The 18,590-nt window shown below is 44.2% G+C and overlaps 1 protein-coding gene across 1 annotated transcript; it reads right to left on the reverse strand.

Moving 5' to 3' along the window:
- Positions 1–5,955: 5,955 nt before the first annotated feature.
- On the reverse strand, positions 5,956–13,835 carry LOC311144119 (uncharacterized protein). Its single transcript, XM_084180094.1, has 8 exons — positions 12,584–13,835; positions 12,156–12,358; positions 11,825–12,024; positions 11,594–11,693; positions 11,154–11,510; positions 8,638–8,794; positions 7,597–7,724; positions 5,956–7,378 (listed from the first exon to the last, which is right to left on the reverse strand). Exons 1-8 carry the CDS (start codon positions 13,143–13,145, stop codon positions 7,007–7,009), a joined length of 2,079 nt encoding a protein of 692 aa, XP_084036220.1. The 5' UTR covers positions 13,146–13,835; the 3' UTR covers positions 5,956–7,006.
- Between the last annotated feature and the right edge of the window lie 4,755 nt (positions 13,836–18,590).

Consider the following 18,590-nt stretch of genomic DNA (forward strand, 5'->3'; position numbering starts at 1 on the left):
GTCTTGCTGTAAACGTACAATTCAGAAGAAATTAAATAATAAAAGGTGCAAATACATGAAATAAACTGGCGACAGAGGCAGTTACACTCCCACCAAATCACAAGTGATTTCTTAAAACTTGGAGACAAACCTACTGCATTAATAAATTAAAACAACTAATAAACTGTGTGTGAGTGTATGATAGAACCATCAGTCTGCTTCTAGCAATGTAACTGTTTTCTGAATGGGTCTCTCCAGGTAAACAGGTTTGGCTGTACGCTTTCCTCTTCCATCCAGGGAGGAGTCACTGATGAGTAACTTGAGTCTCCTCACTCTTTCATCACTTCCAGGATACACCTCGATGACTCTTGCTAGCTTCCATTGGTTTCGTGGTGTGGCAGCATCTTGTAACAGAACAATGTCACCGACCTTTGCATTTCTGCGATCTTTGGTCCACTTCTGTCTGTGTTGGAGATTCAGGAGATACTCCTTTTTCCATCGTACCCAAAAGTTGTTGGTTAAGAGTTGAACTCTGCGCCATCTTTTGCGGAGGTAGAGATCCTCCTTGACAAACTTTCCAGGAGGAGGGAGAATGATTGTGGATTTCATGGTCAAGATGTGGTTTGGTGTCAAGGGCTCTGGACTGGTAGAATCGTTCAGATGATCAGTGGTTAGAGGTCTGCTATTCACAACCGCCATAACCTCATATAGAAATGTTCGTAGGGAAGAGGAGTCAAGTTGTCTGGACGACTGTTCTAGAATGGACGCCAGGACACTTCTGATAGTGCGGATTTGTCTTTCCCAGACTCCACCCATATGACTTGAGGCAGGGGTGTTCATGATGAACTCGCAGCCCAAATCTTTGAGCTCTTCTTGATCCATCTCTTTCAGTGCTTCAATGAACTCACGCCTTGCTCCGAACAAGTTTGTCCCTTGATCACACCTTATCTGCCTTACTGATCCACGAATGGCGATGAATGAACGCAGAGCATTGATAAAGGCATCTGAGGTCAAGTCATCAAGTGCTTCAATGTGAACTCCTCTTGAACACATGCAGGTGAGCAACAGCCCATAACGCTTTAGCTCCTTTCTTCCTTCCTTAATGTGAAATGGTCCGAAGCAGTCCATTCCACAGTAAGTGAATGGAGCAGTTGTTTCCATCCGCTCTTCTGGAAGGTCTGCCATCCTTTGTTGCTCTGTGCATCTTCGGAACCTTCTGCAACTTGTGCACTTGTGAATATGGGATGAAACAAGCTTGCTGCAACCCAGGATCCATATGCCATTGGATCGGAGTTAATTTATAGTCATTCCTCGACCTTGATGGTACACTCTCTCATGATAGTGCTTGACGAGCAATGCAGAAACATGACTGTCTCTAGGAAGTACTGCTGGATGCCTCACATGTGGATGTAGGGCAGCATTAGCTAAGCGGCCTCCTACTCTGATTACACCTTGATCATCCAGGAACGGACATAGTTTGTGCAACTGGTTGGCTTTGTCTTTGACCTTTGTCTCCTTATGATGTCTAAGGCGTTGAATTTCTTGAGAGAGAGTTGCTTCCTGGACCATCTTGATTATGGTCAGCTCCGCCTCTTTCCTTTCCTCCAAGTTCGAGGCCTCACAGGACTTTGGCTTGAGACCTTTGATTTCCTTAGCACGGCGCTTGAGTCTGGCAACAGCCTTCACCATTCTTGCCCAGTCTGAGAACTTGTGTAGACGATCTAAAATTGTTTTTGCTTCTTCTGCCTGAGTGTCATGAACCTGAGCTTTCTTGACCTCTGGGTCACTGCTCTCGATCTCTCCCACCATGACAACTCCAGTTGGTAGCTCTTTTTGCCAAAGAAGGTCTGGACCTGTGAACCAGTTAGAAGCTGTGAGTTGTTCTGCTGTGACACCCCTTGAGGCGTGGTCAGCTGGGTTGTCTTCTGAAGCTACTGTCTCATCCATAAAGGTCTTATAGTCTCTGTAGTACTGCTCATTTCCCTTTAACTTCTTCTCCAGACATCTGAGACGGTGGATGCCACATACCTTGTTATCTGGTAAGTTTGGTCTTCCTTTCTTGAAGGGAAGTGGCATTTCATAGTGCCCATCATCCTTGAGTCTGATGCCACTCTCCATAATTGACATGAACTGGAGATCCTCTTGGGAAAGGTGTTCATCTTCTGAAGCCCTTTCTACAAAATCAGATTCCAACACCTTGATGACGTCTGTTGGAAGGACTACTTCTTTGATCTGTGTTCTACAGACATAGTGCACTTCGTTTGGGAGATTTGGAAGAACTGATGTCACTTGCTTCACAATGACTTGATGGCTTATTCCAAAGGCATCTCCAAAGTCAAGACATGGGTTGCCATAGCCGACTACACTCCAACCCAAGTCTGTTCTCTGAGCAAAGGGCTCATTTTCTTCTCCAGCAACCACTTGTCTTGGTGCAAGAGCTTGAGGACAGTTGTAGCCAATTAGTAGGCCGATGTCACAGCTCTGCAGAGGAGCAATTTCATCTGCAATGTGCTCAAGATGAGACCATGCCTTGGCAGTCTCTGGTGTGGGAATATGATCTCTGTTTGCAGGGATGAATTCTCTTGAGTAAGTTACTGGCAGGTAGATTATCTTATCGGAGTAGAATCCTCTTATTTGTAGATCAGTCAGCCTTCTGCTAGGCACCACTGTATTTCTTGAAGCCATTGTGGAGAGCTTTAACTGGACTGGTTCATTTTTAGTGTGAAGCACCTTTGCTGTCTCTTCAAGGATGAAGGTCGTGTCACTCTGTGTATCGAGAAGAGCGTACACAAGAACTTCATGATTTGGCTTACTTGTAGTGGACAACCACACAAGAATGACTGAGGATGTATGGGTGCCTTTAACATTCTGGATAACTCTGTTAGATGTTACCTCGCGTGGTGGTTTTGTCACCCTCTCTTGTGAACGATCTGTCGTTCCTTCTCTTGACTTGTCACTCTCCATTTCTCCATCAGTCCTTGTTGACATTCCTCTTTCTTTGCTGCGATTATCGTGTAGGCAGGTTGGATGTCCTTTCTCACAAGTATCACAGATCCTTCTATTTTCACACTCCTTTGAGCGATGGCCAGGCTTCAGACAGCCAAAGCACAACTTCATCCCTTGAACAAACTTGACTCGCTCAGAGATGGTTTTATTCATAAATTTCCAACACTTGTGTAGACTGTGACCTGACTTCTCACAAAAAACACAGCTTGTGGAGGAAACTTTTTCATCTGAGTTAGTTGCTAGTACCTTTGCTCCGAGAGCTCTGTTCTTTAAAACCTTGATCTGCTCACCTTCAGCAGGTTTCAGAGCATGGAGAGATGTTATTGGGTTATTTGCAATCTTAGCTTCACGTGTGAGAAACTTTACAAACTGCTGGAAGCTTGGGAATGTGTGACTTTCTTCCTCCACTTCTATGACCTTTCTGTTCCATCTCGAGGTCAGCCAGTCTGGAAGCTTTGCAAGTAACTTCTGGTTCTCATTGCAGTCATTAAGTACTTCGAGGCCTCTGATCTGAGTCATAGCAGCCTCACAGCTCCGAAGAAAATCAGCAAACTCTTGAAGTTCGATACTGCCTTTGGAGCTTATCTTGGGCCATGCCTCCAGCTTATCTCTGAATGCTTTGGCTATGAGGAATGGATTTCCATATCTTTCCTCGAGAATCCTCCATGCTGCGTGATAGGCTGACTCTGAACCAAGCAGGAAGTAGCTCTCTATAGCCTTTTTAGCAGGTCCACCCACATACTTTCGCAAGTAATATATATTTTCTTCGGCTGGAATGTTTTTCCGATCAATGAGTGTCTGAAATGAAACCTTCCAGTCATTGAATCTGAGTGGGTCGCCATTGAATATTGTTGGTTCAGGTATAGGAAGACGACCTGCACTGATGGACTCTGCAAGTGCTCTAACAAGAGCTGCTGTGCTGTCATCCTGCTTTGAATGTGCCCGGTCTTGTGGTGAAGAATGGTGCTGCAACAGATTATTTTGATGTTTAACTTCTTCCTTTTCCTTCATACAGACACTTTGATGGAGTAGACTGCTTATTTCTTTATCTGAGCACTCACTCTGATCATACACTCGCTGACGTGCCTTAGCAGCCTTTAACTTTTTAACTGTCTCTAGTCGCTCCAGTTGTCTCCGCTTTGCATCTAGCACCTTTTGTCTCTCTGCAGCTTCAGCTTCAAGCCTTTCCAATTCCTCAATGCAACGCTCTTGTTCTAGTAGTACTTCTAGAGTAGCTTCATTGGCAGCAACTTCAGCAGCGGCATCTTGTCTGCTAACAGAAATCCGACTTGAATGTCTGGAGCTGCTTTGAGCATGAGAGGACTTAGTGCATTGGGATTTGATACTTATCTTGTCTGAGGCTACAGACTTGAATATAGACGATGTCGCCCTGTTGCCTCGTTGTTCATCTCCTCCACCGTTATCTGCTGTCTCCAAACGATCTTTTGCAGTTTGGATGATCTTCCTGGTTACTGCATCACAGGTGTCAAATCTGCGACGTGTGTCATGGTCAGGGTTGTCTATGCGCCTTAACTCATCATAAGCAATGTTCAGATTCTCTGAGGCAGCACTTTTATTTTGCTTATGTGTTCATGTAGCAGGTTGTTTGAGCATTGTCCACTCAAAGCTTGCTTGGCGTCTTTAGCAATAGCCTTCCACTCCTCATAGCTCACAGTGAAACGGTGAGCAAATCTTCTTATTTGCTCATTGTACAGTTCTTGGCCCTTTTCTGTTAACTTTCGGTCTCTTTGGCTTCTTCGTGGTTCTTGTGAGGAAGTGTGGTCATTAGCTCTTGTGCCTTTAGTAGCCTGTGGTTGTATGTCTATGCACTGCTGCTCTATACTTTCACCTACATTAACCTGCTTTCTCCCAGAGGTAAGACTCTGACATTGTTACTTGGTGTACTTAAATTTGGGTTAAATCTAATTTGGCCTGTAGCTAAGTGATTCAGCTCCCATTAGCTATTCACATTTATACTATTTTTTACCACTAATATTATTTTTTAGAACATATTCACATCTACTTCACACAAATCAATATCACGTTGTTCTATGAAATGCAAAATTCAGTCTCTTGGTTGTAGCTTAGTTAACACTTAAACATACACACAACTATACCGTATGAATATGAAGGCAAAAAATGTGTCAGTCTCTTGTGGGAAATAGTTTAAGCTTCTTTGCATCAGCTGGATTCATGGTAAGGCGCCTGGATTCTTCTGTGGATGCTGCGGCTGTGTAAATGTCAGGAGCAGATGCACACTCTTGGATGTAGAGATGTCCCTTCTTGTCCATGGATCACGGCTCTTTGGTACTGTCTTCCTCGTCTACTCATGCAGAGCAGATGAGTTCTCACTGTAGCTCCTCCAGTGACAGGCATGAGGCAAGAGGTCTTGATTTGAATACAGGGCTTTAATGCTGGTCAACCCATGAGAACTCATTGCTGCTTATCACACAGAGGTGCTAAACATCCTTTTAAATGTCCTTGATCTTCTTCTGTATACTTTCTTTGTAAGTATGCACTTAAACACGATAACGTTGGAAAAATAATTCGCTTTTTGCGGTAAAGTTTCCTCGGTGTGTCGCTAAAGGCGCTCGGGTGACAACACTCGGGCGGAACCAATAATTAATTCCGTCTTGCTGTAAACGTACAATTCAGAAGAAATTAAATCATAAAAGGTGCAAATACATGAAATAAACTGGCGACAGAGGCAGTTACAGGTTATGATGATTAAGTTGAGGTTAGGAAAAGGGTTCACTAAAAATATACTGAACAAAAATATAAATGCAACATTCAACGATTTTACTGCGTTAGAGTATAATATAAGAAAATTAGTCAATTGAAATAAATTCAGTAGTCCCTAATATATGGACTTCACATGACTTGACAGGGGTGCAGCCATGGGTGGACCTGGGAGGGCATAGGCCCACCTACTTGGGAACCAGGCCCATCCAATCAGGAATTAGTTTTTTTCCCATAAAAGTGCTTTATTACAGACAGAAATACTACTCAGATTCATCAGCTGTCCAGGTGGCTGGTCTCAGACGATCCCACAGGTGAAGAAGCCAGATGTTCACTAACAGGGATGTGCAAAACATTTGAGAGAAATAAGCTTTTAGTGCATATGGAAAAATACTGCTATATTTTATTTCAGCTCATGAAACATGGGACCTACACTTTACATGTTGCGTTTATACTTTTGTTCAGTATAAGTCGGCTCTAAACAAAAGTGACGTAGGTTAGCATGTGGAGTAATGAGTAGGATTCTGTTTTCACTTCCAAATGAAAACTAGTTTAACAATTCAAACATATATTTTATGGAAAATAGATGTTTGTTTCTTAACGATGGATCATGCTGTCTTGTTGACAACATAAGGGAGTGGCGCAGATTGTTGTTCGATTTGAGCTGGGCAACCCTCCTCCCTCACCGGCTTCGCCTGGTCAAGTGATGGCCCATAGGCAGGTTCAACCTGGGCCATCTTATTAATAGACCGCTGCCACCGATTATACACAGACTTCACTAAGAACATATCATTTGGTCATGCATTACATAAATGTGGTGACAGGACAGAAAATTATACCATTACGTACTTCACCAGTATTTTACATATTAAAATATTGGACAGTGAAAACATTCCTATTTTTGTTTTGTTTTAAGTAAACCACATAACAGTATCATGAGCAAGTTAAATACTAAAGCAATTGTGCAAAAAGGGAAAAGGTATCTCAAAGTACAAAATACGGTATGATTTCCCCACACAGAAAATTCATACAAGATGTTAGTTTTATGAAAGTATTTGCATTGTCAATGAGTAATTCAGTGAATATATATAATGAAGGTATAGCACCATTGTGTTCCATCAGTATTGTTTAGTTCAGTCTGACATACTTTTTATTTTGGGGCAAATCCAGAACATAGTAAAGGATGTGTTCTGTAAAGGATGGCTAGAATAAAATAGCCAAAAAACAAAACAAGGTAAGTCTGTGGGGCGAGTTCAATTCATGTGTAGACCTATGCCATCTGTCAGGAGGGCATGTGGAGCCGTGATAAAAGTTCAAGCACTTTTGACCCCTTGCCACTGGGGGAGTCATGGTTACCTTGTGGGGTCATCTCCAGCCCATACAGGTGCTCTAGGAAGCCATACAGGGAGGCTAGCTGATCTGGGTACCCCAGTTCAAACACACGCAGAAGCTTGAAAAGCTTGTCCAGTGCATTACTCAGGCCCTCCTGAGGCAGGGGGATTGCCATCCTATCAACAGGGAACACGATGCAAAGTTGCCGGCCAGGGGCCTCCAAGGGCCCCACGCTCACTATGTAGGGCTGAGCGTGGGAGACAGACTCTGGGCCCTCCAAGGAGGTAGGGTCACAGAATAAGGAGGACACCTTGGTGTCCATCTGTAGAGGAACAAAGGAGGAAAGGTCTTTCAAGGAGATTTTTCTATTACATTTCTTCAAAAAGAGTCATTGTTACCCTTCCTTCTAAAGTTGCCAACAATTTCCTTCTAAAATTCCCATAGTTCACAAATTGTTAATCTATATGGCAATGAGGAAATGTCTGGGTTTACTGCTCAGTCTGACCAGGAAGTATTTTAAAAAATTACTGTGTTGCTCACCGGTACAATGTCCACCAGATACCGAATGGCCTGCCTGACACTGCTCCTGGAGGGTAAGGAGGCTCTACTGGTGTTTGTTGGTGGTAGTACATAGATCAGGACCTTCAGCATAGTCAGGGTGTAGGAGTCTGCAGAGGAATCAGAGGGGAACAAATATGTGAAACTTGGCATAAAAAAAAAGAAAACGAAACACAGCAATCTACTCTCCAATTACACTACCACTGAGTAAATCATACAGATTTTCAGTCAGTCTGTCAATGGTTGATTAGGAGGTTGACTGTAAAGTGTCTATTGCATGTATACTGAACAGATATAAACACAACATGCAAACAATTTCAAAGATTTTACTGAATTACAGTTCATATAAGGAAATAAGTCAATTGAAATGAACTCATTATGCCCTAATCTATGGATTTCACATGACTGGGCAGGGGTGCAGCCATGGGTGGGCCTGGGAGGGCATAGGCACACCCACTTGGCAGCCAGACCCACCCACTGGGTTGCCAGGCCCAGACAATCAGAATTAGTTTTTCCCCACAAAGGGCTTTATTACAGACAGAAATATTCCTCAGTTACACGTGGGTCTGCGGTTGTGAGGCCGGTTGGACATACTGCCAAATTCTCTAAAACGACGTTGGAGGCAGCTTATGGTAGAGAAATGAACATTCAATTCTCTGGCAACAGCTCTGGTAGACATTCCTGCAGTCAGCTCCCTCAAAACTTGAGACATCTGTGGCATTGTGTTATGTGACAAAACTGCACATTTTTAAAGTGGCCTTTTACTGTCCCCAGCACAAGGTGCACCTGTGTAATGATCATGCTGTTTAATCAGCTTCTTGATATGCCACACCTGTCAGGTGGATGGATTATCTTGGCAAAGGAGAAATGCTCACGAACAGGGATATAAACAAATTTGTGCACAACATTTGAGAGAAATAAGCTGTTTGTGTGTATGGAACATTTCAGGGATTTTTTAAATTTCAGCTCATGAAACATGGGACCAACACTTTATATTTTCATTCAATGTAGTTAACCTCTGACCTCCTTGCTGTGTGGCAGCCAGTTGGAGAAGTGCAGAGATGTCTGGGTGTTTCTCGCACTCTGCGATCTGGTACACCCTTGGCAACACGAACGATGACCACTGGGCCAGGAAGGAGTGGCCTTTACCTGGGAACATCCTTTCAAACTCCAGGTCAATCTGAACAAACAAACACCTTTCAGATCCCAATACACTTAGTCACCAATGGGTCGTTCCACCTCAGAAAATAGGATTTTTACACCCACTGACTCATTATTCTGAAATCATTTTGGTTGTTGGAAACAGATACGATTAGCATTCCTGCAACATTATTTTGTTGAAACATAATTTGATCTCTGAGAAATTAAGCTAATTGATTTCATCCAAATTGGCCATTTTAATTTATAGGATTCATATAATATTCAATAAATATAGTAACTAACATATGATTTGGACCAAACTTTATTCTAACAATGACTTAGACATGAGGAATCCAAAGGAATAGTCAAAAGCCACCCACGGACCCCCCACAACAATCCCACCCCAACAATGAGTATATAGTATCAGTTCTCTGTGTTTGACAAGTACATTTTACACTTTAGTCATTTAGCAGACGCTCTTATCCAGAGCGACTTACAGTTAGTGAGTGCATACATTTTCATACTGGTCCCTCGTGGGAAACAAACCCACAACCCTGGCGTTGCAAGCGCCATGCTCTACCAACTGAGCTACACGGGACTATAAGTAGTATGGAGCTGCGGCTCAGAGTATTGTTTCTTCATCCTATGTAATGTGTTCTCAGTGAATTTGGTGATGTTTCTTCCCCCGTTCAGAGAAATGTGTCATTGAAGTTATGTTTACGTCCCATCCTATGTCCTGATATTACCAGGTTGACCACTAGATGGTGCTGTTCCTGCTATTAGGTTTTTAAAAGGGACAGTTCACCCAAATTACAAAATTACATTGGTTTCCTTAACCTGTAAGCAGTCAATGGACAAGGTATGACAGCAACCCATGCTTTGGTTGTTGGGCACTGCCTCAAATGCTAACTTTATATAATTTGTGGCAAAAATCAAATTCAAGTCAATGGTACCTATATTAGCATTTTCACACTTCATGTTCAAAATCAGCCTAAAGTATTTTAACATGTATTTTGTAACTCAATTATGTTACTTATACAGGTAAGTGCCAAATTAATGGAAACACATTAGTAAATGAGGGATACAAATTATATTGAAAGCAGGTGCTTCCACACAGGTGTGGTTCCTGAGTTAATTAAGCAATTAACATCCCATCATGTTTAGGGTTATGTATAAAAATGCTGGGCAGGCCATTATTTTGGCTACCATGGCCTTGCCCCCATAGGATGACAATGCCTCCATCCATAGGGCACTGAATGGTTTGATGAGCATGAAAACGATGTAAACCATATGCCATGGCTGTCTCAGTCACCAGATCTCAATCCAATTGAACAATTATGGGAGATTCTGGAGCGGCGCCTGAGACAGCGTTTTCCACCACCATTAACAAAACACAAAATTATGGCATTTCTTGTGGAAGAATGTTGTCGCATACCTCCAATAGAGTTCCAGACACTTCTATGCACACAATCTATGCCAAGGTGCATTGAAGCTGTTCTGGCTCATTGTGGTCCAACGCCCTATTAAGACACTTTATGTTAGTATTTCCTGTAGATGATTTGAATATGAAGCGCAAAAATGCTAATATAGGTACCATTGACTTACGTTGGATTTGTGCCACAAATGCTGAAAAGTTAGCATTTGAAACATTTGCCAGGCAAACAAAACTAAATAATGGGTTGCTGTCATACCGTGTCCATAGACTGCTTACAGGGTAAGGAAACCAATGTGTCATTTTGTAGTTTGGGTGAACTATCCCTTTAACATTGAGGGGGGGTTATCACCTAATAGCAGGAACAGCACCATCTAGTGGCCAGAAGCTGATAATATCAGGATGTAGGATGGGACATAAACCTAACAACTTCAATGACTTATTTCTCTGAACAGGGGGGAGGGGGACACACACCAAATTCACAGAGAACACATTACATAGGATGAAGAAACCATACTCTTGAGCCGCAGTTCCATACTACTCGTCAGACATAGAGAACTGATACTGTATACTCTGTTGGGATGGGATTAGTGTGGGGGGTCTGTGGGTGGCTTTTGACCATTTCTTTGATTCCTCATACAGTATCTTACTCATTGTTAGAAAAAAGGTTTGTTCGAATCGGATGTTAGGTACTAAAATGTAAATATTATATATATCCTATAAATTAAAAGGGACAATTTAGGTGCAATCAATTAGCTTAATTTCTCAGATCAAATTATATTTAATCAAAATAATGTTGCAGGAATGCTAATTTTATCGGTTTCTAACTTCAGAACCAATTTCATAATTTGAGATGGTCGGTGTCATAGCTGGCTGAAATGACATGGAATGACCCTAATACAAGTCTATCTGTGGCCTTTCTAGTCTAGTGAGCATCCGTAGCTTTCACCATGAAGACTGGACTCACCGTGGCGGGTATGTCAAGAAAACATGGGTACTCGGCCAACACAGCCCTCATACTAGGCCGTGTGTTGCTGATCCACCTCCTGCGTGCGTTGAATGTGAGGTCCATAGCACCGTGGATGGCAGGCAGGTTCCTGGTCAGGGGCCTGGTTCTCTTCATCAGCTCCACCCACCTCTGGGTCTCCTCACTGGACTGGCTCTCCAGGAGCCCCGATCTAGGCCCAGGGGGGTCTGCCAGGCCTGGCTCTGGCCGACGCCTCTTCAGCACATACTTCTTCTTGTGGTCTTCAAGGGTGCGTCGAGAGTTTCGTAGGCGCGTCTCAATGTAACCCGTACGGGACAAAGGGTCGTACAAGTGTTCCTACACAGGGAGAGAAAATGATTGTCTATTCAGTAACTGAGAATCATGTGAATCCTACACTACTAATACATTTACTAACTCACTATGCCATTGATGCCAGCAGAGGGTGCACAGAGCCTGAGTCCTGGGAAGAGCTCCACTATGAGCTCTGCCAGCATTGTCTTCTGAGCAGAGGTAGGGTAGCTGCAGAGAAGGACAGGAGATGAAATGTCAGAAACACTCACAAAACATTGAGTCTAAATAGAAGAGCAAAATCTCTGATCTCTCAGTCCCTTCCCTTCTCATCCCAAACACACATACAATCAGCTCCTCACAATCCAAACTCCTCCACGATGAAGGACACAGAGAACTTAATGAGCTTCCTGCGGGACAGCTCACACAGACAGCCTTCCCTCTCGTACTCCCGGATCACCTCAGGACACAGTTTCTCCAGCCACAGGCGCAGGCGACCTACAAAGTCCTGTGGACCAGCCTCCACCTGCTCTAGCCCAAACTCACCAGCCTCCACACCACTCTGAGAATGACAGGTTTAGATAAGATAAGGACTGAGGTTCACATTATATGCCAGTGAACATTTAGTGCCTAATATTGTTTATGAGATTGTGAGGTCGGAGTTCGAGGACTGAGTAGATGTGCTTTACTCACATTGGCAGGATGAGGCAGAGGCAGAGGCAGAGCAAGGGCCTCCTCAGCCATGCAGCATCTCTCTATCTCAGGTTGCTCTGTTTTGATGTTGGCTGGGCTGAAGCAGGGGTGCAATGCGTCCTGGGGCTTGGCAGCCATCTCTCCCTCCAGGGGCACAGCCACAGTCCTCTGGTCTCCTTCATGCAGCCTGTGGTCATCTGCAACTGAACATTAGCAGAGAGGAAACAATGAGGAAGAGCATGAGAGGTAGCCTAGCAAGCCACCTGATCTCGCGAGTTTACCATTCATGTAAGCTCGCGATATCAAGCAGCTTGCGAGGCTACATGAAAATACTATCAAGAAATCAAGAGTGGCTATCTCACTAAAGCTTTATTTTCTCTGTAAAACCACATCACAGCCATCTTTCACTACATTGAGTCAGGACTTACAGTGTGTGGTACCATCCCCATCAATAAGGGCCATGTCTTCATTGTGCTCCGTCTTGTACACTCTGTTCATCAGCTCCCACTCCTCTGGGATTCCCATGCCCTGACCCTCCTCAAAGTCCACCATCACTGGCCCAGCCGACACAAGGTCAAACGGGTCAGGCAGTCCAGCACAGTCCTCCACCACCTCCAGGGGATGGGGCTCCACGGTGGTCCTTTGTGATGCTTGGGTGGTCGAGCAAGTGGTCTGACCCATCGGATTCCTAGTGTTGCCGCGCCCACCACCACCACCACTACCCCTTGGTCCTGTGTTACAGAATGCCCCTGAAGACCCAGCCTGCACCCTCCAGTCACCCCCGCTGGGGGCCTCTAACCTCTGCTTCAGTCCCAGGGTGTCCTGGTCCCCCTGGGGCACTGAGGAGAGTCCCTGCTGCTGGTCCCCTTGGAGCCCGGTTAACAGACGCACAGTCTCACACAGCACAGACTCCACTGCTGTACGCACTGCATCCTCAATGGCCCCGCCCAGTCTGTCCCTCAGGAAGCTGATGGACAACTGGACATCCATCTTGGCACAGCTCTACCTGGCTGTCTCTGTGACTTTAGACACCAACCACTGGTTAGGCTCTATGGGATGGTATGTAGCTAGTCTATTAAAAACCCCACCAAAACTGGGTATTGTCAAAGATTTTCTAGTATAAGTTATTGCTTCCTCTCTGATAATTGATATGACCACAACATCTCTAAGCCTCTCTCACTTGGAGCTTCAACAAGAGATACACACTGAGTAATATACATTTTACTAAGAACAATCATATTAGCCACTTACCCTAAAACTACAGCCATCTTGGCAGCTCAAAAAACAATGTCAACATAGCTAGCTAAACTGGATCACTAACTAGTACTACCATATTATGCGGAATACACATTTCAGTTGAATACATTCAGTAGTGCAACTGACTAGGTATCCCCTTTCCCATTGTTGTTCCCATTATTATTGCTAGCAACAAAACAAGCTCGCTATCTAGCTTGCTAATCATTTCCTACAAGCTATCTCAGGAAATGAACAGATTAATTCAACTAGTTAACGTCACCAACATTTCACTGCAAATTATCGAAACAATACTTGAGTCTACGCGGGATTGGGACTTTAACCCAAAGCTACAGTGCGTAAAACATTAATATATACATTTTGACGTGTTCTAGCTAGCTAGCTATCGATTCTAGTTAGCTATCGTCCCCTAAATAAAACGTCATCAGCAAGCGGTAACAAGCGTCATAGAAGAGAACGGTGTGAAGCCAGTCAGTGCACAGAGATTTGACAGTAATTGTTCAGCAGTAATGGTGCCAATGATCGAGCCAAATGAATTGTTCATATTGAAATAGGTGAAGTCATAAATTGCACAGAACATTTGCCTGGACACTGCAGAGAGGAAAAGTCATTAAGATCATTGTTCCCCAGAGACTCGATCCCTTTGCTTTTAATTGATAAATATAAAAAGTTAATACCTCTGACCAGCCCCCTGACAGGGTTGAAAGAGTTGACAACATACACTGAACAAAAATATAAACGCAACATGTAAAGTGTTGGTCCCATGTTTCATGTGCTGAAATAAAAGAACCCACACATTTTCCATATGCACAAAATGCTTATTTCTCTCAAATGTTGTACACACATTTGTTTACATCCCTGTTAGTGAGCATTTCTCATTTCCCAAGATAATCCATCCACCTGACAAGTGTGGCATATCAAGATGCTTATTAAACAGCATGATCATTACACAGGTGCACCTTGTGCTGGGGAAAATAAAAGGTCACTCTAAAATGTGCACACAATGCCACAGATGTCTCAAGTTTTGAGGGAACGTGCAATTGGCATGCTGACTGGAGGAATGTCCACCAGATCTGTTGCCAGAGAATTTAATGTTAATTTCTCTACCGCAAGCTGCCCACAACGTCGTTTTAGAGAACTTGGCAGTACAGCCAACCGGCCTCACAACCACAGACCACATGCATGGCGTTGTGTGGGCGAGCGGTTTTCTGATGTCAACGTTGTGAACAGATTGCCCCATGGTGGTATGGGCAGGCATAAGCTACGGATAACGAACACAATTGCATTTGATCAATGCCAATTTGAATACACAGAGATACCGTGACGAGATCCTGAGACTCATTGTTGTGCCATTAATCCGCCGCCATCACCTCATGTTTCAGCATGATAATGCACGGCCTCATGTACACAATTCCTGGAAGCTGAATATGTCCCAGTTGTTCCATGACCTGCATACTCACCAGACATGTCACCCATTGAGCATGTTTGGGATGCTCTGGACCAATGTGTACGACCGCGTGTTCCAGTTTCCGCCAATATCCAGCAACTTCGCACAGCCATTGAAGAGGAGTGGGACAACATTCCACAGGCCACAATCAACAGCCTGATCAACTCTATGCGAAGGAGATGTGTCGCGCTGCATGAGGCAAATGGTGGTGACACCAGATAATGACCTATTTATTTTTGTTGTTGTTGCATGTTCCGTTTATATTTTTGTTCAGTATATTTAATGCATTCATTCATTGGATGTTACAGTACTTTGTGCCAATCATAGATATAGAATCTCATTCTAGATCTGTGGTGCCAATGTACTTTAATCTATCTCTGACATGAGAATAGACAAATCATTATTCTTGAAGTGTGTACAGTTTACTCATTTCCAAGTGAACAGAATACTAATTTAGAAAATGTGCTTGCTATACAAAGGTTTAGTCTCCCACAACACTATTAGTGAAAACATGGCATTTCGCATATGCTCTTTTCAGCGTTGAGGCAGGACAAATCTGCCCATTTTTGCCAGTGGAAGACAGTCCTCTCCTCGTGGGTTGTGTTTCAGCCAGTCATCTGGAGGATACAGCCACAACCTTGAAAAGCCCCCCGGCCACCGGAAAAAACGTAAAAGAACAAGATTAAACAGTCAGCCTTTTGTTGCAGAGGGGCCAAACTCAGAGCCATATTTTTATTTTAAATATATGGCTCTGACCAAATGGTTTTCTGTAATAGTCAAGCATAAGCTATTATAGATAGATGAAGTGCTTACGATCGGTTGATCACTAAGGGAGTGTGACCCAACCAGATCCACGTACCCTTTCTCTATGAATCAGTGAGACCAATCCAGTGAAGTGAAGAGCCACCGATGCTGCCAACCCTCTCTGCAAGAAAGTCCTTGGAAAACAATAGTATGCTCAAGAGCTGAAGAGGTTTAAATACTCACAAAATCTTTCCTTACCCCAGGACACTACAACAGGTGACTATCCCAGAAAAATAAAGAAGGAGTACTCTGTGTCTGCAAAGATCTTTGTTTTAAGATGATCTATTTTAGACTGTACCTGTTCCTTCTCGCTGTTGATGATGACCAGCTCTCCTTCCAGAGCCTGACAGAGCCCCCTGCTGGCTTCTCAAGTTGTGCTCTCCTCAGAGAAGGTATAGAACCCTCAAACTCGACTCTGGACCTCTAAGACAGTTCCACTGCGTTTCTTCATTGTTGCCCTCTAATCAGGGACTGATTTAGACCTGGAACACCAGGTGGGTGCACTTCATTATCAGGTAGAACAGAAAACCAAACCTTGTAGGGTAAGAGTTGAATACCCCTGGTGTAGAAGCTGCTGAGGGTCTGCACCTCCCTGTTGGTCCTCACTGGTCATCAAAGGCTTGGAGTAACCCTGGATTGTAAACTGTTATGGTCAAAACATATGATGGGGAGAAGTATGTCCATAATAAAGCGCTGCTCTGCCTTCTTAACAGCACTATCAACAAGGCAGATCCTACAGGCCCTAGTTTTGTCGCACCTGGACTACTGTTCAGTCGTGTGGTCAGGTGCCACAAAGAGGGACTTAGGAAAATTGCAATTGGCTCAGAACAGGGCAGCACAGCTGGCCCTTGGATGTACACAGAGAGCTAATATTAATAATATGCATGTCAATCTCTCCTGGCTCAAAGTGTATTGTATTTGTGAAAGGTATTGACATGTTGAATGCACCGAGCTGTCTGTTTTAACTACTGGCACACAGCTCAGATACCCATGCATACGCCACAAGACATGCCACCAGAGATCTCTTCACAGTCCTCAAGTCCAGAACAGAATATGGGAGGCGCACAGTACTACATAGAGCCATGACTATATGGAACTCTGTTCCACATCAAGTAACTCATGCAAGCAGTAAAATTAAATAAATAAAAAACAGATAAAAATACACCTTATGGAACAGCGGGGACTGTGAAGCAACACAAACACAGGCACAGACACATGCATACACACACACGATAACATACGCACTATACACACAAGTACACATGGATTTTGTGTTGTAGATACAGTTGAAGTCGGAAGTTTACATACACTTAGGTTGGAGTCATTAAAACTCAATGTTCAACCACTCCACACATTTCTTATTAACAAACTAGTTTTGGCAAGTCGGTTAGGACATCTACTTTGTGCATGACACAAGTAATTTTTCCAATAATTGTTTACAGACAGATTATTTCACTTATAATTCACTGTATCACAACTCCAGTGGGTCAGAAGTTTACATACACTAAGTTGACTGTGGTGTTTGCAACGCCAGGCAATACGCTTGACCTCATCTTTACTAGATGCTGTTCTTCTACTAATCTCACTGCAACTCCCCTCCAAGTCTCCGACCACTACTTTGTATCCTTTTCTCTCTCGCTCTCCTCCAACACTACTCACTCTGCCCCTACTCAGATGGTAATGTTCCGTCGCAACATTCGCTCTCTCTCTCCCGCTACTCTCTCCTCTTCCCTCTGCTAAATCCTTCTCCCTCCGATCTCCTGATTCTGCCTCCTCAACCCTCCTCTCCTCCCTTTCTGCATCTTTTGACTCTCTATGTCCCCTATCCTCCCGGCCGGCTCGGTCCTCCCCTCCTGCTCCATGGCTTGACGACTCATTGCGAGCTCACAGAAGAGGGCTCCGGGCAGCCGAGCGGAAATGGAGGAAAACTAGACTCCCTGTGGACCTGCCATCTTTTCACTCCCTCCTCTCTACATTATCTTCCTCTGTTTCCACTGCCAAAGCCACTTTCTACCACTCTGAATTTCAAGCCTCTGACTAACCCTAGGAAGCTCTTTGCCACCACCTCCTCCCTGCTGAATACTCCACCTCCTCCCTCTCTGTGGATGACTTCGTCAACCATTTTGAAAAGAAGGTTGACGACATCCGATCCTCATTTATTAAGTCAAATGACACTGCTGGTCCTGCTCACACTGCCCTAACCTATGCTTTGACTTCTTTCTCCCCTCTCTCTCCAGATGAAATCTTGCGACTTGTGACGGCCGGCCGCCCAACAACCTGCCCGCTTGACCCTATCCCCTCCTCTCTTCTCCAGACCATTTCCGGAGACCTTCTCCCTTACCTCACCTCGCTCATCAACTCATCCTTGGCCACTGGCCATGTCCCTTCCGTCTTCAAGAGAGCGAGAGTTGCACCCTCCTCAAAAAACCTATAGTTGATCCCTCCGATGTCAACAACTACAGACCAGTATCCCTTTCTTTTCTCCAAAACTCTTGAGCATGCCGTCTCTAGCCAACACTCCTGCTATCTCTCTCAGAATGACCTTCTTGATCCAAACCAGTCAGGTTTCAAGACTGGTCATTCACTGAGACTGCGCTTCTCTGTGTCACGGAGGCTCTCCGCACTGCTAAAGCTAACTCTCTCTCCTCTGCTCTTATCCTTCTAGACCTATCCGCTGCCTTTGATACTGTGAACCATCAGATCCTCCTCTCTACACTCTCCAAGTTGGGCATCTCTGGCGCTGCTCACTCTTGGATTGCATCCTACCTGACAGGTCACTCCTTTCTGCCTCCGCACCACGTGCTCTCACCACTGGTGTCCCCCAGGGCTCAGTTCTAGGCCCTCTCCTATTCTCTCTATACACCAAGTCACTTGGCTCTGTCATATCCTCACATGGTCTCTCCTATCATTGCTACGCAGACGACACACAA

Source organism: Coregonus lavaretus (assembly GCF_964263955.1).
Source record: "Coregonus lavaretus genome assembly, chromosome: 2".
Taxonomy (NCBI): domain Eukaryota; kingdom Metazoa; phylum Chordata; class Actinopteri; order Salmoniformes; family Salmonidae; genus Coregonus; species Coregonus lavaretus.